The sequence below is a fragment of the Puma concolor genome, chromosome C1, assembly GCF_028749965.1.
Source record: "Puma concolor isolate L17-30 chromosome C1, mPumCon1.1.hap2, whole genome shotgun sequence".
Lineage (NCBI taxonomy): Eukaryota > Metazoa > Chordata > Mammalia > Carnivora > Felidae > Puma > Puma concolor.
In genome coordinates, this window is record NC_141674.1 from 95,597,910 (window position 1) to 95,625,343 (window position 27,434).

Genomic DNA, 27,434 nt, shown 5'->3' on the forward strand with positions numbered 1-27,434 from the left:
ACGGTTTTATAGGTAGGAGTCAACGAGATGACGTACAAAACATTGTTAGTTCAGGGCTTTGCTCGTAATAAGGGCTCAGCGAACGGTAGCTGTTACTAAGGATGCCAGAACAGTTGCCCAGCAGAGCGGGGTTCTCAAACTCCCATCCGAGACTCACCAGGCAGGTAATGTAAATGGGTGAAGCGGGCTCAATAAAATAGCTCACTCTCCACTTTATTAGAAGGATAGCAGTCCGAGCCGAGTGACGTACAGCAACTAACATGAAGCCTCTTGGTCAGGAGACACTAGAGACGGGTATGAACAGAGGCAGCTGTTCTGAGTAACCACTCACGGCTGCCATGTAGTGAAAAAGACCCAGTGTTGGAAGATCGCTCAGTTTCTCAAGAGAAGACAAAAATCTGAATTTTCGTGCGGGTCAACGGTGTTTGAGCCAGTACACGAGCCAACGCTGAGAATGTGTTATGAACCTAAGGAATGTAAGGAATACAATTGTGGATACCTGAAAGCCAATATTTTAAAAATACAACAACAACAATATGAAGGATAAACAAAAATAGATCTGTAGCCAGATGCTTTTATGATCCGCCAGTTTTCTTTTTCTGCTACGGAGGATCTCAAATCATGAGTAGGTCCCATATTTCACGATCTGAATCTCAATCATGGAGGACCAGAAATCGGATGCTCATCTTCTCAGAGACTGACACTGCTCACCTCATCCACACTTCACCGAGGTACTAACCAGATGTCAATATAATAAATGACACGGCAAAATACAATGACTAGTGGTTAAATTAGTTCCACTTCTAGTATGAAGAAACCAGGAAGATCAATTTTTTAATCAGAAGATTGCTTGGGGGCACATGGGTGGCTCAGTCGGTTAGGCGTCCGACTTCAGCTCGGGTCATGATCTCACGGTTCGTGAGTTTGAGTCCCACCTGGGGCTCTGTGCTGACAGCTCGGAGCCTGGACCCTGCTTCTGATTCTGTCTCTCTCTCTCTCTCTCTCTCTCTCTCTCCGCCCCTCCCCTGCTCATGCTCTGTCTCTCTCTTTCTCAAAAGTGAATAAACTTTAAAATAAAAAAATCAAAAAAAAGAAGACTGCTTGGATATCATGGAATAAAAACAATAAATGTTATAGGATGTGTAAGCAAGGAATATTTCAGTAAAACTCTAGGTAAGCCTGATGGAATACCCCACCTAAAAGAGACTGTCTCCACTTACTCATCCATCTTTGCCTTGCCTTAAGTACTCAACAAATACTTGAGCATGTGCCAGGCCCTGCTAGGCACTCTAGATGCAATGGTGATCAAGACAGTTTCTGCTCTCAGGGAGCTTCTAGTCTAGTGAACAGATTGTTCACACCCCCGAGTGTATGTCTCTCTCTTGGAGATGTATGCATCTCTCTCATCTCTCTTGGATAGGTGCAGTGGGGAAAATGTGAGTTTTATCACCAAACAGACTTACTCTGTACCATCACTGGGGCCACTGGAGTCCCACCTACCTGCTCAATGCCACCCTCCATTCCTTGGGCTAACAGTAACCTGAATCAGGAAATCATTAAGCCTCCTGAGGGCAACACTGGATTAGGATGGGCAACAACTTGTACCACTGGCTACATTACCCCTGGTGTGGTTTCTAACACTAAGGACCATGCTCTTACTTGTTTCCCAATTTCTAGCCCAGGCCCCCTAATTCTTGTTAATGGGTCTCCACATTCATTTTTCTTCCTGTTCTGTAAACTGTAGGCACTACAGTTGTTTCCCAGGGCCTGGGTCCTGACTCAGTCTTGCCAGGCACCTGGGGCCTTTGCTGGCTATCTTTTAAGACCTCCCTAATGTGGATGCATGCCTCTCTCTAATTCTGAGCCTCCCTCCTGCCACCTCCTGTCCCTCAGATTCCGTATCACTGAGATTTCCCACTAGGTTTGTGCCTTTCCATCCCGACTCCTTCCAGGAGGCACTAGCTCCTAATGCTGTCCCCAGCACAGAGCTCAGTCTGCCTGCCAATCTGCACCATTCTCATCTGTACCTGGGTCAGTCCTCTGGGATCCTATTCTGCTGCAGTGGACAAGGCGGGATCTCAGACCTAACCATTGATTCCATGCCTTTGCTATGGATGCATTGATTCCTTTGCTATGGATGCAAAGAACACCACGATGTAACAATGGATGCCCGGGAGGGACCTCTGCTTCATTCAGGGACGATCATGCCAAGGGTAGGAACTATGACTCCATGTGTATAGCAGATGATGAATAGTAAATGCCGAGTGAGGGTTCTGTTGAAAGTCAGTATGCCATGTCGCTCTGTGTGCTCTCAATCCTTGACATTTTGCTGTCAAAAAATACAATTGTTATTTTACACACCCACCCGGATACTTGAAAATACTCCTCCCTGGTGCCTAGCCTGTTCTCATGGGAAAACATTTTTTTTAATGTTTATTTTTGAGACAGAGAGACACAGCATGAGCAGGGAAAGGGCAGAGAGGGAGACACAGAATGTGAAGCAGGCTCCAGGCTCTGCGCTGTCAGCACAGAGCCCGACGTGGGGCTTGAACTCACAAACCGTGAGATCATGACCTGAGCCGAAGTCAGATGCTTAACTGACTGAGCCACCCAGGCGCCCCCCCCCCCTTTTTTTTTTTTTACAATAATGTGGTTCTTCAAAACCTAGGTTTTCTTTCTTTCCTGTCATTTTAAACACCCTGATACAGGTGGACATTTCCTCGGGTTCTCATCTCCACTGCTTTCCTCTCCACCATGGCTGAGTTCACCAGGAAAAGGACTAGGCAAATTTAGTTCCTACCCACCTCACCCCTCCTTTCTCTAGGCCATCACAACTTTGTGAAGTTTACCTTGAGAAGAACTTAAAATGCTTCTACCCACCCACCCTATTACCTTCCAAGAAGCTGTAATTAAGAACGGTGAAGGGCTTCTTCCCACCTACCCCAAGCCCAGTACAGCACAGGACTACAAATTCGTTTTTACTTGGGGGTTATTGTGACAAGAGCTCATGCTTGGCAAGGGTGCAGCATGGAAGCTTTATTTATATTTCATCCATATTCCTTCAAACTACCTCAGTTTCATGTGATTTTAGCTGAGTTAAACTTGCAAAGCACTAAAGTACATAATTGATTGTATTGAGTTTCATAATCCGTAATTGACCATGATTTATGGTGGTAGCCAACCCATCAACCCAAGTGACTCAACATTTACTTTAAGTTCCAACTAGCTGCTCTAAGGGCTGGGGAAGCACACAGACAACGGGCTAGAAGACGAACACCCTGATGCCTCACGTAAGTGAGATGTGTCCAACTGCACATAACACACACTTCAAAAGACAGGCCAGCAAAGCCTAAACTTTTTATTTCACCAACCAGTATTTCTGATTCTCTGATGCTGCATTTAAAATCTTCGGAGTCCACAAAAACAGCATTCAGACTTCCTATATCCAGAGAAAGGGATCCAGAGGCCAGGAGAGGTCAGGCCCCAAGCTGTTTGGGGGTGGGAGATGTGGCACATGTTTCTCTGCAAGCCTGGGTCAGTTTTTCACTTAATCGAAATGCCTTTAAGCTCTGTACCACCCCCCAACTTTTTCCATGGAATCTACGACAGGAAAACACTCATCTTTCATACACACAACTCCACGAGGGGTGGGGAGCATTACACAGGCACCAGCCAAAAAATGTATTTTTGAGTCAGTTTCACGGCAAGGAGATGTGCAAAACTATGATGAGTGTTCTGGCTCTTCCTCAAGGTGAGTCGGGCAAGAGTTTTGTGGATGGAAGCATTGCCCATGAGAAAGGTAGATTAAGTTTTATAAAAAATAAAGTTGCTTCTATCTCCATGAGTAGTATATAAGCTGCTTCCAAGAATCCAGGGATGCCCACATCCCACATTCCATCTAGCCACGGCCAATTCCTCATGCACAGCTACATAGGAAGCATAAAACCCTTTTGTGAACTTTTTGGGGGTTTTTTTGGTTTTTGTTTTTTTTGGTGGGGGAAGGACTTGGGAAAGACATAAGATGGATTTTAATTCCCCCCCACCACCAAAAACTATGCATCTACACACACACTCAGACACACATACATATCCAATTTTAGGAAAGTTTTTCTTCCCTGGGACTACAAGATCCCAGAATCCAGCCTTCCTTGGGCTGAGAGACAATGCCTATTAACTGCCCAGATCTAGTGTATCAACATAGTGTATAAGGCTCCTGTGTGGTCTCACAGACTGAGAGGGCAGGGCAAAGGGAGTGGTTACTCATGGGGGATTTGTTTTTTGTCTTATCTACTCAGCAACACTCTTAGGTCCAAGGGCTGGGAGAGGCTCCGTGGGCACGATGTGGTGGGTGACCTGATGGTCCCAGCCCACTGTGGTAAGGAGGGAGTGATTGAGCGGGGACCACGTAGCATCTCTCACAAAGTCTCTGTGGGCTCGGCTTCTAAACCTAGAAGAGAAAAAAGGAAAGTATGGGCACGGTGAGAACGAGGAGAAAGCAGGCTTGGAGAAAAGAGAGAATCCAACACATCCAGGGCACCTTTTTGGGATGTGTTATACAAACTTCACCAGATGTGTGGCCTTGTCACCAGGATAGAGTGTAATCATCCAGAGAACTTCATCGACCCTTCAATCCAGCACCCTAACTTCATGAAGAAATGGTGGCTACAACAAGGGTAGTAACATGGGCCAGGATCAGAGAGCACATCATGGCAAAGAAGGCAGTAGAATTCAGGGACTCTGGTGCCTTTCACTGCACAGCAGGTTGCATCTCATATACGTGTTCTTCGCGTGAAAAGGGTAGACTGCCCCCTTCTGGGAGACAGCTGGAACACCAGACTTGGAAATCCCACCGCCCACCACACCCCTCCTCTACCAGGGCCAGTTGTGAGCCAGCACTGGGGACGGGGAGCCGGTCGGTGTCAGCCTGCTCCCATCACCCAGCCCCCTTGAGAGAGACAGTGCATGGAGACAGAAAGGACCCAGCCACCCTCCGCTCTTGTCCCCGATTCCCGGTCACAGGACCCCACTTCACACTTACACCTCGGAAAGGCCCGAGTCCAGCACAGCAAGTGAGCAGTCCTCACTGACAGAGGCCAGGAAGGGAGAGCTAGGAGAGCAAGGGGGCGGGGGGCGGTTATGAGAGGTAAAGCCATGGTTCCAAGACAAGTCCTACCTGGTTTGCCCTCAACCCCCACCCCAAAGTAACCCAGAGGAGGTGGCCTGATCCCCACCTCAGGTTAAGGTCTGGCTACCACTCAAGTCCACATTACAAGTTGCAGGGAAGGATGAGGGAAATGGAGCAAGCCGGGGTTGACCATCATCCCGGCAACTAACCACCCCATCTAGGCCCTCCCTGCAGCTTCAGCAATAACCCAGAAACACAGGCTTTCCCAACCACACAGTCCCAGAAGCCCACGATATTCATCATTTTGGGTGTTGTGCAGGAACAAGACCCTATTTTAGCCATGTGAACACAAGACCATGCTACCCAAAAAAGGACTATGGTCTTAAGAGATCTTTCGTGTTCTGAAACCTTAATTAGAGCACCGTCTGCTTTAAGGAATGACCTAATCAGCTAATGCTTTGCAAACATAAGCACTCCCCGTGTGCAGTTCCCATTCACACCCACCAGGCCCCTGGGAACAAAGGACAGTACCTGTGTGGGGAGAACACCAGTCCAGTGACACACTGGGAGTGGACAGCTGAGCTGAGGGCACACCTTGCACTCTTGGTGTCCACAAGGGAGATGGTCCCACTCTCATCACCTAGAGAAAAGAGGGAGCCCATCACAATGGGTAAGAGCATGGGCCCTGGCGTCAGCCAGACCTGGATCTGAATGCTAGTTCCTCAAGCTTGCACAAGCTAACCATTCTGAGCATCAGTTTCTTCTTTTGTAAAGTAGGGATCGTTAGTCACTGGTAGTTGTTGAAAATTAATGAATGAGGTAGTTATTATTTCAACCACAGACTATGTCACCACACGCACTGCCTCATCACCACAAGAGCACGAGAGTGAGCCCTGTTCTGTAACAGAAGTCCCTATATAGCAATCCACTTGTTTTGTACTCCACCGACTTGCAGCCAAGCCCGGAATATAGGAGCTGGAATGCACAATCAGCAATCAAATCTACCAGGAAAAAAGTCGTCATGTTTTTTTTTTTCCCAAAGCCAAACGAAAACCACTTCTGGATCATCCCGCCTTATCACTGGCATAATACGGTGATGCCCAAGTGCGCTGCTGAGATTGTGCAGCTGGAGCCTTGTGCGTTACAGGGTCAGCGTGCCCTCGTCCTCCCCCTTCCTGGCGTAAAAATGTGGTGTGACAGGCTTACCAAAGACAAAGACTTCACTCTGCTGAGGATGCCAAGCCAAGGAGGTAGGTAGGTAGCCAGAGGCAGTGCAGCCTGCAGAGAGAAGAGGGCTCTGAAATAAGACTCAGAGCCTAGCTCTGTGAAGAAGCTTCTCAAACGAAGTCACTCTAAGTCCCAGAAGCACCTTTATTCGCCTTCCCAAACCCTGTGAAGACAGTTGTGTCCTTGCCCTTGACCCTCAAAACCTCATTGATCCCTCAGCCTCCTGCCCTTTCTGGACGGACCCGAGTCACAGGCAAGTTTCAGGCATAAAGCATGAAGAGAACAATTCTGGCCCCTCTGTCCACCCGTCCCAGGAACGGAATCGGCCACCCACAAGCCTACCCTTCCTTTTGGTCCCCACTGCACAAAATGGAATCAATAGAACCTCAGAGGGAAAGAGAGTGATTACGTCCCCTATGTCACAATGACTGAGGATCTGGTGACTGTGCCTTTGTCTCTCGCCAAGGAAGCCTCTGCCAGGTGGGTTGCTAGTATACCCTCCCACCACCGGCTCTCAGACTCACCCATCTGTGATGCTGGCTTGGGACAGCGGGTATCCCAGAGTAAAATTCTGTTGTCCTAGAAGGAGGAGGGATGGAAAAAAGGCTTCACAATCCCCAAAGCAGCTGCTGGCCAGGTGTCCACTCTAGACTTGTGGCCAGAGGTTTGAGTGTGATTAGGAAGTGGGGAGGGAAGGAGAGGCTGTATCTCACCTCACTGCATGAAAGGAACACGGAATCCTTGTGGGGAGAGGCGGCGACACAGGTGACCTGCCCGGAGTGAGCTGTGAAGGAGAGAGAAAGCGAAGTAGGACAGAGCAGAAGCTGGACGCATTACTACCGAGCAGCCCAGATACTACCGAGGGAGGTGTGAGAAACAGGCCTGGTCTCAGGATGCGACTTAACCCGTTCTGTGAGAGATTTTGGATTAGACAAAACCCCGGAGAAAATGTTGGTGGAGTTACAGAACCTAAAAAGGCTTGGGGGAGAAAAATGAATTAGTAAAGACAAGAAAGAGGAATTAGGGGCTGAGCAAGAAGCATGAAGGAATGTACACCCCAGAACAGCCTGCTGTGTAGCACACACACACCTCCAGGTAACACAGAGCCTTTCAAGGGACTTCTAGACGCTGCTACTTTTAGGGAAGTAAACTTTTCCGATGTTCTCTTTCCTGAAATCGAACCGAGAAGCTGCCGCAGTCTGCCTGTGCCCCTTGCCTCCCTCTGCTCTCACATTCCCGTTTTCCCAGGCGTAGAAGGCACAAGTACCTCTCGGCCGTCCCACACCTCACCATGGCACGATGCCTAGGGGTACAAAACCCACAGGGGTACAAAATCCCAAAAGGGGCTTTTCCCTAAGAACCAGAGAGTAAACGAAAGAGCACCTGGGTAAAATCCAGGGGAGGGGCTGGCCCCGTTTCACCGGACCACAAACCACAACACACGAGCACCAGGGTGGCTCTGGGACTTATCTCTGTTTCTGCCTAACAATGACAATTTTGAAAAATATGGCAAACGCTTGTGGTAAGGACACATCTGACAAGTCTAACTGAACCTAAAAACGAAGTCGGACTTTTTCTGACAGGAAGTGAAGTCTAACTTGGCCAGCTGGCATAACAGTGCTGATTGGTTTTTAGCCAGTTAGGTTATTTGGTAGATATTTTGCATATTGAAGAGGCTTAATCTCCAAGTCCAAAATTTTGACAAACATATCCTTGAAACCAGTACACAATAAATGACCAGAAATTACTTCCTTTGCAACTGTTTAAACTTAAATTAGTTGCCAATATCAAAACATGTGAGAGGGTAATTTTTTGAAAAATTTTCAGGCCGACATGCTAAAAATTCTGAAGATCGCTGCTATGTGTTAATTACATGCTGTGGAAACCACCTACTATAATGGCATCTGACCAGATTACCTGAAGTGGTCTGAATATGGCTCTGCCCCAAGACAGGAGAATGTAATCAAACCACCTTCCATAGTTCTTTCCTTGCCCTAGATTCCACAGAAAGCCAACACAATGACAAAGGATTGTTCAAGTGAAAGCAAAGCTCAGACACAAGCGCCATGGGAAAGTATAAAAGATAAAGAAGACGTAGGGTAGTTCTATTTTAACTTTTTGAGGAACTTCCACACTGTGGAAAATGGGTGATGGGCACTGAGGAGGGCACTTGTTGGGATGAGCACTGGGTGCCATACGTAAGCGATGAATCACGGGAATCTACCCCCAAAACCGAGCACACTACATACACTTTATGTTAGCTAAACTGACAATAAATTATATTTAAAAAAAAAAAAAAGATACTACGTAGTGCCTCTGCCCTCAGGGGATTTGCAATTCAGACAAAAATACAAAGAACTAATGAAAAAAGCTGAACAGAGGAAGTACTGAAAGAGTTAGCACAGACCAGGAAAACCCCTCGTGGGCCTAAGAAACAAAAGGCACACGTAACAGACTCCGGCACCAGCATTTTAACATTGTTTGACTGTTTATGGGCCTTGGACCCTGAAGGTCCAGGATGTGTATGAGTTTGATTTTGCTCTGGCACATAGTGAATCACGCACTCCAAAGTTAGAATTGGCAGGGAAAGGCCCTTAGCCATTGAATGAACATCTCTTAGCCACACACACATTAATGCTCTACTCGTTATCTTCGTGAAGATGTCATCTTCATGAAGAATGGCTCTCAGAACAAAGTCAACTGGTACTGTTATTAATGAAAGTAAGCAGAAAAAGTAACATTAATACGAAGTGATGGTTCTCACCAGAAAAACAAAACTTTTGTGGAAGTGAATACTCAAAAGCTCGAGATTCCCACGTCTCAGGTTTATACTTGGAGAAGGCCAAGGATCTACTATGCTTGGGTTTAATTAGAGCAGTATGTTTGAAGGGAGAGTGACAGAAGGGCTTGAATGCCAGGACAAGAAAAGGGGATGTGAATCCACAAGTCACAGAAACCACAAAAGATGAGGGACTACAGGTGGAGAGATGAGGGGAGTACCACCATCTATGCGAGGTAAAGCCTGAAAACAAAACGCATCAGAAATGGAAAAAGAGGGCGCCTGGGTGGCTCAGTCGGTTAAGCATCGACTTCAGCTCAGGTCATGATCCCAGGTCTGTGGATTTGAGCCCCACATTGGGCTCTGCTGACAGCTCAGAGCCTGGAGCCTACTTCAGATTCTGTGTCTCCCTCTCTCTCTCCCCATTCTCCACTCACACTGTCTCTCAAAAATAAAAAAATAAAAAAAAAAAGAAAGAAAGAAATGGAAAGGAAGATCCCTGACCAAGGGGAAAAAGGTTCCAAAGAACTTGGGGACCCACTAATAGTGAGGAAGCAGGAGTGGGGAACAGGACTGAGAGGTGGAGTCCCCTGTGGCCAAGAAGATGGTGGGGCCGTTACCAGAAACAGGGAAATTCAGAAAAGGCTAGGGACAGATACTGGGGCCTGACTATAGTTTTGGAAGAAAACCATCAGGCAGAGGGCAAGGAACTGCTGCCCCTAACATCCAAAGTCAATGAGCCCAAGGGGAGAATAACAACAAAACAGCTAAGGCCAGACTGAAAAGAATGTGTACTCACCCCGGTATGAATTCAGTACCATCTGCTGGGCAAGGTCCCAAACCTTGATACTAAGAAGCAAAAGGAAACAGAGTCTTAATTTTGACCTATACTATCTACGTAAAAACACGTGTTCAAACAAGAACTTCCTTTGACATGTCCAATGTCACTGCTTACTGGGCTGCTACTAAGGTCTATTCACAATAGATTGCAATATCTCTAAGAAAATCTTAATCATAATTAATCACGGGGTTCTTACAATAAGCCCAAAACGTTACTCGATGAGGCTAATAAGATAGTAAAGGAACCCAGCAGAGGTCTAAAATACAGGAGCGATAAACACAAGGACCCACCAGAAGTCTTTGCTACCGCTGACAGCTTGTGTGCCAGAGCTGAGGACACTGACTGTAGACACGATGTCATCATGCTCATACTTGCAGAACTTGCTGACAATGAGTGTCTCATTCTCATCCAGCTCCCACAATTCAACAGCACCTGTTGGGAGTGGGGTGAAGGTTGAGGGAAATGAGCATGGACAACACCAAGACAGTAACTCACGTCTAAGGTTCAAGTGAATCCATTGTCACTAAACTAACAAAGTAAGCTATTGCTATAAAAGCAAAATCCATTATCATCAGAGGATTTAGCTAATTTCCAAGCCATCTGGCTTTATGCTGGCATTACTGTTTTCTTAGTTAACAATCCAGAAAACGAGGTGGGGAAAACTTCTAGAAAGACAAGGAAAGGTGGAATGACTGGCAAAATTCATTACCTGGCTTCCAGTGAGAAAACACTGGAAGATAAGTCCCAGGAGACAAGGCTAAAGTCTCCACAATCTGTGTAGCACAGAGCCCAGTGTGGTTAAATCTTCCCAATTGCTTGAACATTAGTATTTGTTGAACAACGTGCATAAATGTCTCACAGCATCTTTAAAAATATGCTGAATAACTGAATGTCTTGCACAGGGGCAGATTAAGTACAGAAAACACCCCAAAAGTTGTCTTGAATATGTAGTGCTCATGCTCAACTGTCAGAGAGGCTCAGTTTTCAATGCCCCACTTCTATGCATGCCTTCCAACACCCAAATACTGATTTTTTTTTTAATGTCAAAGACGCCATTGCTGAACCTGACTTTCAAAACAAAGGAAGCAAAATAAAGACATTTAAAAAGAAGAAAATGGGAAGAAATGGAAAGAGACAACACAAACTGACTTAAGCATCATCTTTAAGATCAAGATTGTCTGGGTTTGAGGAGAGATACTGGGAAGGTTACTGGAAACATAAAATGGTTCTTATCCATTCCTTAATTTTGTTAGAAATTCCCCCCATGCAATTTATAGTCTCCGAAAGGTATTTTCCCACTACACAAGAGCTCTCCTTTGGCCAATACCCTCAAGCCCCCCTAAGCACTGATTATGGAACATTAAAGATTGAGTCCAGCCCGACCAGTATCCCATCATCTATTTCACCTGTGGGGTCGAGGAGAAAGTGACTCACCTGAATCGGAAGCCACTAGGATACCTCTGTCCCCAACCCAAGTGAGGTCAGCCACTCCGGCCTCCGTCTGTACTCCAGCGGAACAGAAGCCTTCGTTGGGGGCGGCACAAGGGTCCTTGAACAACCAGAGGGAGCCAGCCCAGCAGCGGCCACTCAGGCTGGAGGCCCCGAGCAGGAGCGCCCCATCTAAGGGAAGTACAAGCTGTCAGCACGGGACTAGTGGAAGGGCTCGTCTCCATGGTGACCACATTGAACAGCACGCGGGCCGGGTCTGGGTCTGAGCTCAGGAACGCGGGGTTAAGATTGGGGACTGAACTAGGCGATGCGAGGCGGGGGTCAGGAAGGCATGCGGGGCGGGAAGGAGCGCTGGAAAGGCCAGTCCTGGGAAAGGGCATCCCGGGCAGGATGAGGGAGCTCCCAGGCCCGGGATCTTGGCTCACCAGAACGATACCGCGCAGCCTCCAACTGTCGTTCCATACAAGCGGGCGCATTAGGGGGAAGGTTCCACTCGCGGGCCGCCGAGGGCACTAGTGGGGGCGGCGTTTCCTTTCGCATCTCCACGGTTCCAACTCCAGCCTAGACCCAAACTGAACGCCCGCCCGAGACAGCTCCAGGCAGTCCCCACGTGGTGCCCCTCTGGGCCTCCGCCCCTCTCCACAAGCTACGGTCACTCTACATCTCGCGAGAATTGCTTGTACGGTTCCCTTCCGCAGCCGGCTGCGCTCTGGCAAAAGGGTCTCCGCGTTCCGTGCCTCTTATCGCGAGAAAAAAATCCGAGGCCAGTTAATGGCCAGAGGACGCAACGTTGTGTTCTCGCGAGACTTGTGAGCGACCATCTTGCTCCCGCCCCTGACAGTGTCTCTTGCCCGGGTCACTAGGACGCGGAGAGTGCTGCGTGGACCCTCGCTGACTATGCTGTCCCGGGTGGTGCTTTCTGCGGCCGCTGCAGCGGGTGAGCCGTCTAGACCCTAGTCCGGGCTATCAGGATGATTGCAAAGGAATGCGTCTAGGATTCCATGGGAGGGGTGGGAGGAAATGGGGTGTAGAAAGGCGCAGCAAGACTTGGGCCTGAGTGAGAAATGAATTACGTCTCTCGTAAGGGGAGCGTGGGAGTCCCGGGGGACAGGAAAGAGGAGTCCATGGTCTTAGTGGGCAGGCCTCGCGGGGACCGAGGGAGGGGCAGACGAGATTTCACCTTGACCTTGCTGACCTGCGCCTTGTTTCTGTGTAGCCCCCCGTCTGAAGAACGCAGCCTTCCTCGGTCCAGGGTAAGTAGGAGAGGTGTAATACTGCCCTTCGTCCTTGTTTTATCACCTCGTTTCATGTCTCTGTAACCCCCTTTTAGCTTTAGGCCTGAAGTTACCCTCTTTAGGTAATTTTGAAAAGCTTAAAGCCTCATTCAAACATTTGTGTTGTTCTAACCGCCTGGAACATTGTGTCATCTCACGGCAAAGATTAATAGGCTAAGCGATGTGTTCTAACTAAGCTGGAAACTGGTGTTTGGTGTCTTCTAAGCCCCGCCCCTTTCCCTTCTGACCTTCAGCTAGAGGTAGCTGCCACAGTCCACAGCCGGAGTCGGAGTTGATAGATTGCATACCCAAAAACGAGTTCTGCTAAATAAAAGAAGAATGTTGTTTTCAGTCTCTCCCAGATTCCAACTTTTACTACCAAATCTTAAGAGTCAGAGAAATCATTCGTTCAGTAAATGTCTTCCTACCTACATAACCAGAGATAGAAAAATGAGGAAGGCTAACTAACTTGGTTTTGTGGAGCTCAGTCTTCTAGAGAAGGCAGTGGTAGAGAGTAATGGTTTAGAGCAAAGATTCTAAAGCTAGAACATGATACACCTGGTTCCTCCACTTGTGATGCTGTGTGACTGCAATTTCCTCATCTGCAAAATGGAGATAATAGTACATTGTGGGTTATGAGAACTAAGAGACTTGGTTACTGTGAAACTCTAAGAACAGTGCTTGATACATAGTATGTGATTAGTGTTACCGTCTGTCACTCATGTTTCATAAAACATGTCAGTTTTCTTTGGAATTTCTTTTTGCTTCCCGACTTAGTCCTAAATCTTGCAAGATTTGATAGCTATTTGTGCCTTGAAAAAATGGCTTTAATCCATCTGTCATTTTTGCGTGTGCAATAAAGTGAGGCTATAATTGCGTCTAGCTTATCAGAAAAAAAAAAAGATTCCATATGGACAAGTTAACAAGTCATTGTAAAAGAAGTCATAAATAAAATAACTGTATATAAGATATAGGGAACATCCTTGATTTCTCCTTCCACATCCCATATTTAATTCATTCAACAAGGCCCTTCCTCCAGATTTTATCTGGACTCTTGTTTTTTTCACTACCACTGCTACTGAAGTATGAACCACTGTCAACTTTCACCTGGTCTATTTCAGTAGTCTCTCCGTTCTTGTCCTGTTACAACCTGTTCTCACAGTAGCCTTAAGGATTACATGACCCCCACCCCTCCCCCCAGTCCCAACAAAACCCTCCAGAGCTCCCCATCCCACTGAAATAAAATTCAGAGTTACCATAACGCAGAAGATCCAACATGAATTGATCTCATCCTCCCTCTCGATTTATCTCTTTATATTCTCTTTTTAGCACACTCTCCAGCCATGCTGGCCTTCTCGCTGTTCCTTTGAAAATTGCCAAGCTTACTGTTGCCTCGGGTCTTTGTACTTGTTCTCTCTTTTCCCCAGGTCATTGACTCATGTGTCGTCTGACCTCCTACCAAAAAAGCCTTTTGCACTGCATTGCTCCCTAGCTCCTTACCTTACCCCACCCCATTTTTCTTCATAGACTTTCAGTGCCTGAAATTGTATGTGGACCTACACACTCATACGTTCCACAACCCCACTAGAATGTGAAGGCTGGGACCTTGTCTGCTCATTGCTGTACTGCCAACACCTGACATAAGGATGACTGAATGTGAGATTGGGGAGGCCTTTATAAAGGATATGCTTGAAATGTTGTGAAGGCTGCTTGGGCTTGGCAGCCGTTTAGTGAAAGACATACCAGGCAGAAGGAGCAGCATGAGGCATGTTTTTGGTTTTTTTGTTTGTTTTTGAGAGCTCTGAGTAGTTCCATATGGCTAGAGGGTAGGAGAATGAAGGAAGATGATATAAAATCTGACAGGTGCTGAATCGTGTATGCTATATTAAGGAGTTTGTTTTCTGTAGGCAGGAGAGCCTATTGAAGAGTTTTAAAGTCAAATTTGCATTTTAAAAACATTGGCAGTAGCGGGGAGGAGCTAAGTTTAAGAGGTATATTTGTCGAGAAGCAGGGAGACCAGGTTTGGGATTGTTAACTGGTTTAGGCCAGAGATAATGAGGGCTTGAACTAAGGCAGTTGGGGAGAGAATTTGAGTTGGTCTGAAGCAAGTTTTCTAGTTTAAACAAGCAAGTTTAAATAGTTCAAGAACTTGTTGAAGCAACTTCTATAGTTCAAGATTTAAACCACTGATTTAAATCTGGTTCTCGTCCTGGAGTAGTATTGCTCTCCAGGGGACATTTTGGCAATGTCTGAAGACATTTTTGGTTGTCACCACTGGGTGGGAGAGGGGATGCTAATTGGCATCTTGTGTATAAAGGCCTTGGGGGTACTGCTAATCACTCTACAGTGTACAGAACAGCCTTCCACAGCAACAAAAAAATTGACAATAGTCCAGAAAGTCAGTAGTGGTGAGGTTGAGAAACCCTCATTTAAATGAAAGAATCTTGAGCATGATTCTCAGATTTCAAAAGTTGGTGGGCTAGCCAAGACATTGAGAGGAGAAATATTCAAAAGACAAACAGCAAACCAACATCAATGAAATAGTATAAACGCCTACATTGCAAAGGGATAGAGGCAGAGCAGGGGGGTGGGGGACAAAAACATGTTGGGAATTTGAAGGAGACGGAGCTGACAGCATATATAAAAAGACTAGAGGATTTTATTTCATCAGAATTGTAATGAAATACCAATATACTGTAACTTCTAAAAATGCAACCTTGAGCTGTTGGAATATGAGCATAGTTTACAAACCCATGGTAATAGTACAGTGATTCAAGCCCAGTAATGGCATTTGCAGGTCTTCCATGTATATTTGGAGAACGAATGAATTGATCAAGCTGTATTTAGAGTATTATGTTCAGTTCTGTATATCTCCTTTTAGTAAATAAAACCAGACAGCTCCTTGTGGGGGACAGTTAGGATTGTGAGAGAACTGAAGATATTTAACCCAGATGCACGAGCGTTATGTGTGTTACATAGAAAAATAACATTAGAACTAATGGATAGAGGTCTCGAGTTTGTACACAGCAGTTCAGCTTAAAGACCAACATAATCTGTCCGACACTGAAAAGGCCTGTTTCACACCATGATTAGTTAGCACACCATCGCAGAGCATATTCAGAAGGGCCAAAGTCCTTGCCATCAAGGTGCTCTCAACACAGTGGACCTGTACTGTAATAGCTAATCGCTTACATAGAACTTTACCGTATGCTTAGCACCATTCTAAGACTTTACATAAAATCCTCACAGCAACCCTGTAAAAGCATGTTCTTTATTCCCACTTTACGGAGAGAAATCTGATTACAGAAGCTTAATCTTGCTCAAAGTCTAGTGGCACGTCTAGGATTTAAACCCAGATAATCTGGCTGCAGGGTCTATGTTATGTTTTCAGTTCCAGTAATAGACATACAAAGTGCTAGACAGATGACCTTTAAGACCTACAGAAGGGCTTCTGGTTTGGGTGGATAGTTACATAAAACTTCCAGTCAGGGTACCTGGGTGCCTCAGTCAGTTAAGCATCTTAACTTTGGCTCGGGTCATGATCTCGTGGCTCATCAGTTGGAGCCGTATGTCAGGCTCACTGCTGTCAGCGCAGAGCCCACTTCAGAGCCTCGGTCTCTCTCTCTCTCTGCCCCTACCCCACTTGCATGCTCTCTCTCTCAAAAATAAACAAACATTTTAAAAAACAAAACAAATCTTTTAGTCATTCACCTTTGTCACACAGCTAATTATTGAACCCTCCCTTTCCTGTTCCTGGTCCGTTCCCTTTCCATTATGACAGTGGGAAATCGCCTCTGTCCTCATCCCCATTCATTGTTTCTACTAATTGTGCGTACATTGTGTTCTTTTTAAAGAATAGGCTTTAAATTTGTATAATTGCTACCCGAAGGGTATTGCAGGCAACAAGGATCTTTCACACAGGGCAGCCAAGCCTTGCCCCTGTACCACCTCTTCCTGAATATGGAGGAAAAGTTCGTTTTGGGCTGATCCCCGAGGAGTTCTTCCAGTTCCTTTATCCCAAAACTGGCGTAACAGGTAAGCATTTGCCCAGTGTTCGATAGTATGTTTACATGGTATGGTTTATGTGTACCTAGGATTTTAGTGGTCTCTTACCTCTTCCATATATACCCCAAAAATGAAGTCAAAAGTAAATTGTGGAAGTTATTCAATGTAACACTTTTGATTTGGTTGCTCTAACTTGTCTTTGGGTAAATGTGTTAGGGATTTTAACTTGATTTTATAGCGTTGTGCCATTTGTTGATACACCACATTTATTAAATGCCTGCCCTATGCAGGGCATTCTTCTAGGCATACAGGGGCAAACTAAGGTGCCTGCCATCATGGAACACGTGTTCTGTTACAGGACAGACAGTAAAGAAATGAGTAGTTGTATAAGGTATTGTCAGTTAGTGGAAGAACTATGGATTGAAATAAAGCTAGGTGAGATCAGAGAGATTATTAGATTGCATATATAAGAATTAAAACAGAAATTGGGCCATATTAGGTTTTTCCCTTTTAAAAAGGCATAAACTATTCTGAGATCTTACATTTTTATAATGCAGTATTCTTTCACTTACGTTATTTAATCCTTAATAACAGTCCTGTAAGAACTTTTTATTTCACAGAAGAACTAGCAAATAAAGAATTTGCTGACATTTATTCTGTCTTTAGTGACTGAGTTGGACTTACACCCAGGGTCTCCAATTCAGTGTTTACTTTTACTTTTTTACTTTTACTGCAATGCCTTTCTTGCTACAACTACTGGTGTGACTGTGGGACATAGGAAACCACAAAGTTTTTTGGGTTTTTTTGTTTGTTTGTTTTGTTTTAACCCTCCAGGGAGTGGCCTAAAATAGCATTTCTGTACCTGAATTTGCAAGAAGCATTAGGGTCCTCAGATCCCCATAGGTGATAAAAAACATTACATATGAATAGGCTTTTTCGCAAATTCATACTTAAAATTTTTGATTTGCACTCAGGGCACCTGGGTAGCTCAGTTGGTTGAGCATCCAGCTTCAGCTTATTTCATGATCTCATAGTTCATGAGTTCAAGCCGAACATTGGGCTCACTGCTGTCAGTGCAGAGCCCACTTAAGATCCTCTGTCCCCTTCTCTCTGCCCCTCCCCCACTTGTGCGCTCTCAAAAATAAGAAAAACATTAGATAAAATAAAATTTCTGATTCACAGTCAGATTTAAAGTTTGTATACTGGAGTGGCATCTGAGTGCTTCAGTCAGTTAAGCGTCTAACTCTTGATTTCTGCTGAGGTTATGATCTCACTGTTTCTAGGAGCTCCCTGCTGACAGTGAAGAGCCTGCTTGGGATTCTCTCTCCCTCTTTTTCTGTCCCACGTGGGCATGCATGCACACTCTCTCTCAAAATAAATAAACTTAAAAAAAAATAAAATTTATATATTGGAGGCAAATATTTTTTAAAAAAGGAACTGTTGAAATTTTTTTCAGGAAAATGGATAAAATACATTTTAGACTATAACCGTTTTATTTTCATAATACATCCTAACATTCTCTGGTACTAGTGTTGCTCAGAAAAACTGTAAAATGCTGCCCTAAAGCCTGCTTTGTCCTTGTCTCGCATGTTTTGAGGCATAGCAGAAGATCCTGAAGAGACATACATCATGCTTTTGTGTCCTTTCAGAACTCATGTCCTGGTTAAAGAAAAAGATAGCTATGTTTGTAGCATTGCAATTAGGTGCTGTAAGAATTGAGAATCCTGCAATTTATTTAATTCATACAGCTTTTATATTGGGTTCTTTTTGCTTATTTCCAGTGTCTGTTTCCTATTCAATATAAAGAAATTGTATATTTGCCGCACAAATTACTTCTGGAAGTAACCTGACGTTTAGGTTTGTTAAGCAGTTGTGCTAGGCACTTTACATACATTATTTCTCAGTTTCATCCACCCTGTGAAGAAGGTACCATTCCCATTTTACAGATGAGGAAACTAAATTCAGAGATTATTAATATTTCTTACGTGTTATAGAGTCCGATTTCCTGGAGTCCACATCCTTATTCTTTCAACTCTACCATATGGCTCCTCAGGGCAGGGTCATCTTTAAATCCAGTTATCTTAAAATCATTATATAATACCTTCAACTAATAAAATGCAGAAGTTTTTGTCTTCCCTTTCAGATACAGTATATCCATCATAAAATAACTTTTCTTTCTTTTAGGACCCTATGTGCTTGGAACTGGGCTTATCTTATATTTTCTGTCCAAAGAAATATATGTGATCACTGCAGAGACCTTTACTGCCATATCAACAATAGGATTGCTTATCTATGTAATTAAAAAATACGGTGCCTCTGTTGGAGAATTTGCTGATAAACTCAATGAGGTAAGAATCATAAACCTTATTTCTCAATTTAGATTGTGCTGAAAGCATCAATGCTGGGCGCCTGGGTGGCTCAGTCGGTTAAGCATCCAACTTTGTCTCAGGTCATGTTCTCACAGTTCATGACTTCAAACCCTGCGTCAGGCTCTGTGCTTGCTCTCTCTTTCTCTCTCTCAAAAATAAACAAACATTAAAAAAAATTGAAAGCATCAATGCCATCAAGTGATGTTTCTGATGTTAATGTTAATTAACAAGAAGTGAATTTAATTATAATGAGGAAAATTGTGTTAATGATAGTTACTAATTTGAGATAAATTTTTTTAAATCTACCAAACTTTCTCCAGTTTTTCCAGTTTTGTTCATTCAACAGGATGTTGTGTAACTATTGTGGGCAATTATTTTTAAGAATTTGTGCATTTTTTCCTGTATCTGTATGTCTCTTTGTGGGTGTTTTCACAAATGAAGAATATAACTTTGAAGAAGCATGAAATAAAGTTATTCTTGTTATCCTTTATGCTTTCATTGATCTTTGTTGTAAAATTATAATTGCAGCAAAAAATTGCCCAACTAGAAGAGGTGAAACAGGCTTCCATCAAGCAGATCCAGGATGCAATTGATATGGAAAAGTCACAGCAAGCACTGGTTCAAAAGCGCCATTACCTTTTTGATGTCCAGAGGGTAGGTTTCAGAACCTCCTAAGGAGAATGGTTACTCGTTTGTGTGCATTTAAAACAAAAATTAGAATCTCTTATGAGGAATGGTTGAATATGTTGAACATATTTTATTAAGAAAAGAGATTTGGGTGGGGGTTGGCAATTACAGCTATTTAGATATTCAATATCTGTCAAATGGATAAATAATTAGAATTACTACTCTAAAATTAAAAGTTATAAAAGAACATATTTTGGATCCACACAGAAGGAAAGTAGTTATTAAATTATAGCTGACTAAAAAATGGTATTCGCTCTCTAAGGCCATAGGCAAAGTACGTGCTCTGTGTTTCATATATGCTTGCTGTGAGGAAATCTGATACCTTATATTCCAGTTTACAAAGCAAATTCAGAAAACAGTGGAACTTTTTACTACAGTCAAGGCATCATTAGATGCTAAACTACTTAGTTTCTGGAACATTTTTGGAACACGTTCAAGTATTTTTGCTTTAACAATCATATTGTTATCTCCTCTGAGCCCAGTGCTTTATGCCTGATATTTATAGTGACATGGCCTTATATTGATATTTTATGTTACAGAAGCATGTATGAAATGAAAAATGAGATACAAGTATCTAAAATATTAAGGATGTAGGCCAGTATTTCTTAGTGTGGTCTCCACATGTGTCAGTCGTCTTTGGTGCAGGTTTTTGGACCCAGTCAAAGACTGGAAGCAGAAGCTATGTTTTTAAAAACTGATTCATAAGGATTCTCAAGCACGTAAATGTTTAAAAACCTCAGAAAACTTTAAAACCTTTCTATACATAATTTGGATTTCAACCAGAGAATGAAATAAAATCTGACTTTTGAAGATACAGCTTTTTCATAAGACTCAAATAGGTAGTCACGACATTTCTGTTTATGAAATACTTAATAGCTCCTGATCGTCAAGGCAGGTGTTGGGAATAAAAGAAAGTCTGCCTTCATGGAGTCTGCTTTCTAGCCAGGGGTTGAGAGAATGATAGAAAAACAGTAATTGAACAGATGGGAATGCCAACTGGTAATAAGTGAGATGTAGAACAATTAACTAGGTAGGAAAGGAATAGAGTTAAAAGGAACTAATTAGAGGAAAAGAGATTTACAAGGGGGGAGTTATTTTTATCAGGCAGTCTAGAAAGATCTCTAATGTGATACTTGAACAGTGACCTGAAGAAGTGATACTTGAACAGAGACCTGAAGAACAGAGACTGAAGAAGCTATGTGGACTTCTGGGAAAATAGCGTTGCAGCAGAGGGAAGAAAAATCACAAGGGCCTACACCTGGAAACTTGTTTGGTGTAGTCCAGGAAGAGTGAGGACGCCAGTGTAGCTGAAGAGGAATGAGTGAGGAGGAGAAAATGTAGCAAAGTAGATAGTGGTCAGGGGCTGGATCAGGTAAAGTTTTGTAGGCTTCTCTATGGACTTTGTCCTCTGAATGAGAAAGTCATTGAAGCTTTTAAGTTGAGGAGTAATACAATCCCACTTTTGTTGAAGTGTCACTCTGATTGCTTTGTTGGCAAATAGCCTTCAGTCTTGTAACACTGGTTTGAAATGCCTACAAGTTAGCCAAGTACAGTTGTTAGGTACAGACCATTGGATGTAGGAGTCTGGAATTTATGGGGAGGATTCTAGGCTGGAGATTGGGGAGGTCGTGAGCTGACAGATGGTACTTAAAATTACAAGACTAGAACATGATGAAAAGAAAAAAAACAAAACAAAACAGGTGAAAACAAGGACAGTGTCAATCTGTAGTCATCCTAGTTATGGTGAGGAAATAAAGGGCCTAAGAATTTGCTGTACATTTAGCAACATGGAGGTTCTTGGTAACCTTGGTAAGGGCTATTTTAGTAAAGTGATTGGAGTAGGTTGAAGAAAAAGTGGAAAGAAGAAAGTGGAGTCAGTAAGGACAACTCAAAAATGTTACGGAGTTTTACTGTAATAGTGAGCAGAGAAATTAGCAGCTAGGAGGGGAGGATGTAGGAATCGAGATTTTTAAAAGATGGAAAGTATGATTACATGTTAGTGTCTGATAGAATTTAGGAGAGAGAGAAAAACTGATGCAAGGAAAGGGGAGAGAGGTTTGCTGGAGTGATGTCCTTTAGTAGGCCAGAGGGCTTGGGACATAGCGTGCAGGGGGATGGGCTGCATCCACGGTTCGGCCGCAGTTACAGAAAGGAAGGCAAGTACACGAGTATGGATTCAGGTGTACTAGGTTATGTGGTGGTAGAAGTTTGTGGAAGTTCTCTTACTGCTCCCCTTTTCTCAGTGAAGCAGGATGAAGGTCATTTGCTGAGAGTGAAAGTAGTCAAGGAGGTACCAGAGATTAGGAGAAAGAAGGCCAGGAAGATGAGTGGACTAAAGAAATGTACTTAGAGGTATTAAGGGCCTGCTTGAGATTAATGTCTCTGTGTAACAGGCAGATCTGTAAGGATTCACACTACAGACTAAAAGATAACAGTGTCCCTGTCACTGTTGTTGATTTGATCTTAATCTAGAGGTAGTAGGTGGTATTAGAGAAGAGAAAGGAATAAAAGATCTGTAATTTAGCAGAGGCAGTTATCATAATTTAAAGCTTACCTAATTATATACCTAGAAAACCTAAGAGAATCAACATAACTCTTTTAGTAACGAAATTCGGGGCGCCTGGGTGGCATAGTCCGTTAAGCATCCTACTTTTTGATCTTGACTCAGGTCACGATCTTACAGTTTGTGAGTTCGACTCCTACATCGGGCTCTGCGCTGATGGTGTGGAGCCTGCTTGGGATTCTGTCTCTCCTCTCCGCCCCTCCCCTGCTTCTGCGTGTGCTCTTTCTCTCAAAATAAATAAATAAATGTTAAAAAATTTTAATGATCAAATTCAGTCAGCTGTTCGGGTGCAACGTTACTAAGAAACGAAATCAGTGCCCTCCGTATACAAATAGCAGTCAGTTAGAAAATACAGTGGAAGAAGATAAACCATCTAGGAAGCGATGCATCGAGTACACCTCGCTATAAAAGTACAAACTTTTTACTTCAAAAAATAGAAAATGCTCATGTGGTTTAAGGTTCTAAGAACCTTGTTCTTAGATTGGAAGACTCAATATTATAAAGACATACACTCTCCCTGCTTTAATCTCTAAATTTAACACATTCTTATAAGGAAAATACTGATAGCCTGAGGGTAGGGGATGTTGGGGCTTGGACAAATTGATTATTAATAGAAGCAGAATACCCAGGAATATTTTGGAAAAGAGAAGTAGTGAGAACCTATCCTGCCAAATATGAAAACCCATTATAAGATTATAAGAAACTATACGTAGTATGTGCATTGCATGAAAAGAAGGTCAGGGTGGTGCCACGGAAGAGAAGGTCTAAACGCTAAGGCAATTTAGACGTGCCAGTTTCATCATAGAGGGGAGAGAATTGGGCCCCTGTGTAGACATGAGGTTGGCTTCCTACCTTTTGCTTTCTACTAAAATAAATTTCAAATGAATTAAAGGTCTTTCTAAGGAATGAAACCATAAAAGTGGAAAAAGAGAACGTGAAAAAAAATACAATTCCTTTGGAGTTGGCAAAGCCTTTCTAATAAAGATAACAAAATCAGGATCTTCTGTGTGGTGACAGATGTTAACTACACTTACTCTGGTGACCATTTCACAATGAATGCAAAATACTGAATTTATGTTATATACTTGAAATTATACTTCAGTTTATAAAAATTAAATTATACCTCAGTTTAAAAAAAATCCATGGATAAAAAAGATGTATATATACACAATGGAATACTATTCGGCCATAAAAAAAAATAATGCAATCTTGCCATTTGCAACGACGTGGATAGAGTTGATAGTAGTATGCTAAGTGAAATAAGTCAGAGAAAGACAGCCTGTATGATTTCACTTGTGGGATTTAAGAAACAAAACAAATGAGCAAAGGGGGAAAAGAGCAAGAGAGAGACAAACCAAGAAATAGACACTTAACTGTAGAAAACAAACTGGTGGTTACTGGAGAGGAGGGGGCAGGGGGTTGGGTGAAATAGGTGATGGGGATTAAGGAGGGCACTTGTGATGAGCACCGGATAATGTGCGGAAGTGTTGAATCCCTGTATTGTACACCTGAAACTAATATGCTGCATATTTATTGGAATTTAAATAAAAACTTGAAAGAGAATAAAAATAGAAAAACTGCAAAACTCCAGAAATTATAAGAGGAAAAGTTGTTCAATTGATCTCATAAAAATTTTACATGTACAAATTAGCATAAACAAAGTTAAATGACCAACTGGGAAGACTGTGTGTGTTCCATGTGACACAAAAGGGTAGTTACCTTAGGGGAGACCAATATCCCAGTAGAAAACTAGGCATAGGACATGGACCATTGATAAGTGAGTACATGTAAATGGTTCCTAAATATGTAAATTTTCTCCTTAGATAATGACAGAGTTCATTTTTTCTGCTTATGAGAATAGCATGAGGTAAAAGGTTTTCTAAACATCATTGGTCAGGGTTTGTGTTGCCAGTAGGAGAATGAAGTAGTACAAGTTTCTATGGAATTTGACAGTGTTGATCAGTTTAAGAGCATGGGCTTTAGAGCCTGGCTCCTTGTATTCAGATCTTGGCTTCACAGTTTATTAGCTCTGTAACCTTGGACAAGTTCCTTAGCTTCTGCCTCAGTTTGTTTACCATAAAATGGATATAGTAATAGTAACTGTCCCATGGTGTGATAAGACTTCATTGAATTGACACACAGTGTTTAGGACATAGTAGGTATTCAACAGATGTTATTATTACAATAGAGACTGACACACAAGTGCAGACATACGCAGCAGATGCAGCAATATTTGTAGTAGAAAAAAACGGGAAGCAGTCTAATCTATTAATAGAGCTTAGTTAATTAAACTGCATTATGGAACCACCAGTATGGTAGAATTCAATGTAACTTAAAATTGAGGTGGATCTACGTGTCATAATTAGTAAAAGGGATGTGTGGGTGTGTGCGCGTGCGTGCGCCTGCCTTTACCTGTATTTTGTTTATTGAATGTTTCTGGGAGGAAATACAGGATATACAGGAAGATGGTGGCCTGTGGGGGGACTGGAGGAAGCTTACTGTATATACTTTCAAACATACTTTTACTGTAAATATGCTATTAGAATTTTTTTATCACGTGTCTCTTACTCATATTAAATAAAATAATTTTGTGTAAAGTACAAGAAAGTGGTGGGGTGTTCTGACTGGCAGAATCCGCAGAGTGGAAATGATCCTTCAACTATGCAAACAGTTTTCATCAATTCTTAATTTTGCCTCAGAATAACATTGCTATGGCACTGGAACTTACTTACCGGGAACGGCTGCATAGAGTATACAAGGAGGTAAAGAATCGCCTGGACTATCACATCTCTGTGCAGAACATGATGCGTCGAAAGGAACAAGAGCACATGATAAACTGGGTGGAGAGGCATGTGGTGCAGAGCATCTCTGCACAGCAGGTACATGATGTTCTGAAACTTCTGGAGCTGTATTCATTTCTGACGAGCCTCTGCTGATGCGCTGTTAGGCTAGGAATTGCTGGTGGGGAGTCTTTTTTTTTTTTTTTTTTTAACGTTTATTTATTTTTGAGACAGAGAGAGACAGAGCATGAGTAGGGGAGGGTCAGAGAGAGAGAGACACAGAATCTGAAACAGGCTCTGCACTGTCAGCACAGAGCCTGACACAGGGCTTGAACTCACGGACCGTGAGATCATGACCTGAGCCGAAGTCAGACGCTTAACCCACTGAGCCACCTAGGCACCCCGCTGGTGGGGAGTCTTTAGGCTCCAGACGATGGGGTCGCCCTGTTTTGTTTCTCTGGGTAGTGGTAACTTGGAGGACGCTGCCCACCTGCCTTGGTGGCTTTCCTCTTCACTCAGAACTTGGTATCAGAGAATCTCTCAGTATCAGAGACAGCGGGAGGTAGTTGGCACGGCTTGTGGCAGACTTGTATTCAGGTTCCATCATTTGGGAAACAACCAACAGATTTCATTTTTCTGTACAGCAGACTGAGTAAAGCTATTTCTGAGTCCCTTCCATTTCCTCATTCCATGATCTCTACTCCATTTCCTCTTCCTTGCCACTTAAATCACTGGTCATGAATGGAAAAGAAATGTTTTTATTATTTACCTAAATTTGATTTCCTTTTTAAAGTTTATATTCTTTTTTTTTTTTTTTTTACTTGATTTCTTCTTTCCCAAATATATAGTATATGTAGGCATTTCTAGTCATTTTCTGTGTAACACTCAAGGACTAGAAAAACAGGGTCTATCAACATTTAATGATTTTTTTCTCAACAAATTGTCTTGTGTAAAAGTAACACGTTTATTTAAGAAACGGGGAAAACAAAAAATACAGAAAAGAGACAAAATTATTCTCATTTTTAACATTTCTGTGTTACTAAGGTTGGTAGTTTTCAAGCAACTGTTAGCTGTGTAACATCGGTGACACGTGGTTACAGGAATGTCTGGCTTCAAATTCTATGTAGGTTTCACTCATAAAAGCTGTAAGCCAGGGGATTTTAACTAGTTTCTGGGATTTGCTTTAAATAAATTGTATCTCCCCTATGTCACATAAAGAATTCCTAGTCTATCATATCAAGCCAGTAATCCATCTTGAGATTCTGTAGGAGCCTCAAGATCTTGTAGGAGGTATCCTTTAGAATTACAATGTTTATACCCTTCCATGATCTGGAGATGTCTAAACAGATTGCTCTTTCTTTATCACAGGAGAAGGAGACAATTGCCAAGTGCATTGCAGATCTGAAGCTCCTTGCAAAGAAGGCTCAAGCACAGCCAGTTTTGTAAATGCATCTATCTCTGTGGAGACAGCTAGAAGCAGTTGACCAAGGAGACTCATCGATGTGGCATAGTCTTTCTGTATTGCTGTCTACTGAAGTTACACTTAACCTTTCCCAAAAGTGAAGTTTGAATTTCACATGAGAATGAAAACAGCCTGTTGGCCAGTGAGATGTTTTTCATCCTTCTTGCTCTGTATTTTGAGTTGTTCCATGATCACTTTTGAATAAGCAGTTTGCTTTTAATAAAATTTGTTGCCTGACTAAAGATTACCAAGTTAGAGTTTAAATTTGTAATTAATTCTACCATCTTGCATTAAAGTGACAGCTGAGACTAGGTTTTTCAAGTTGTGTAATATTCTAAAATATTTCAACATTTGTCACATGGGTAAAAATCAAACATGTCATTGAACTGATAATTTAGTGTAAGCTATTCCTGGCCAACTGACAGGCTATTGGAAATTTAAAGCTTTTTTAGTATTCTTAAAATAACTAAAGGAAATCTTGTGTATCAAGTCACATTATTGACTTTGTTATTTTAGTAATATGTCTACAGAAAATATGGACCCAATGTGTCATAAAATTATTCTAAAGAATCCAGCAAATAAATTTAAAAAATCTTCCCTTCTATAGGTTTGTCTGCTTTTAATTCTCCATACTTGTATAAGGATGTCCTTGTACACAGGACAGCTTACATAATAGGAAATATTTGAAAATATGTACCATATGGATAATTGCTATTTTCATTGACTTAGGATTTTAATTTATGAAACAATAGATATCAGTTCAGTATTTATTGATGGATAATATATTCACTTACTATATAAATTAGATTGATACCCTTATTGTTACTTAAAGAGATTTTGCTAGGGTCAACAGAGGTGTTTCAAATTATTCAT

At 42.8% G+C, this 27,434-nt stretch overlaps 2 protein-coding genes and 1 long non-coding RNA gene across 3 annotated transcripts; 1 reads left to right on the forward strand and 2 right to left on the reverse strand.

Moving 5' to 3' along the window:
- Nucleotides 1-197: 197 nt before the first annotated feature.
- LOC147578242 (uncharacterized) lies at nucleotides 198-2,417 on the reverse strand. Its single transcript, XR_015254235.1, has 2 exons — nucleotides 2,028-2,417; nucleotides 198-467 (listed from the first exon to the last, which is right to left on the reverse strand). It is a non-coding gene; the product is annotated as an uncharacterized LOC147578242 (long non-coding RNA).
- A 909-nt stretch (nucleotides 2,418-3,326) lies between these two features.
- Nucleotides 3,327-12,098, reverse strand: WDR77 (WD repeat domain 77). Its single transcript, XM_025935147.2, has 10 exons — nucleotides 11,847-12,098; nucleotides 11,407-11,592; nucleotides 10,263-10,404; nucleotides 9,931-9,980; nucleotides 7,066-7,136; nucleotides 6,877-6,931; nucleotides 6,332-6,403; nucleotides 5,657-5,765; nucleotides 5,039-5,107; nucleotides 3,327-4,447 (listed from the first exon to the last, which is right to left on the reverse strand). The coding sequence occupies exons 1-10, from the start codon at nucleotides 11,959-11,961 to the stop codon at nucleotides 4,288-4,290; spliced, it is 1,029 nt and encodes a 342-aa protein (XP_025790932.1). The 5' UTR covers nucleotides 11,962-12,098; the 3' UTR covers nucleotides 3,327-4,287.
- Nucleotides 12,099-12,206: 108 nt separating this feature from the next.
- On the forward strand, nucleotides 12,207-27,165 carry ATP5PB (ATP synthase peripheral stalk-membrane subunit b). Its single transcript, XM_025932249.2, has 7 exons — nucleotides 12,207-12,358; nucleotides 12,638-12,674; nucleotides 16,585-16,730; nucleotides 18,885-19,048; nucleotides 19,598-19,723; nucleotides 25,019-25,198; nucleotides 26,468-27,165. The coding sequence occupies exons 1-7, from the start codon at nucleotides 12,319-12,321 to the stop codon at nucleotides 26,543-26,545; spliced, it is 771 nt and encodes a 256-aa protein (XP_025788034.1). The 5' UTR covers nucleotides 12,207-12,318; the 3' UTR covers nucleotides 26,546-27,165.
- The last annotated feature ends 269 nt before the right edge of the window (nucleotides 27,166-27,434 follow it).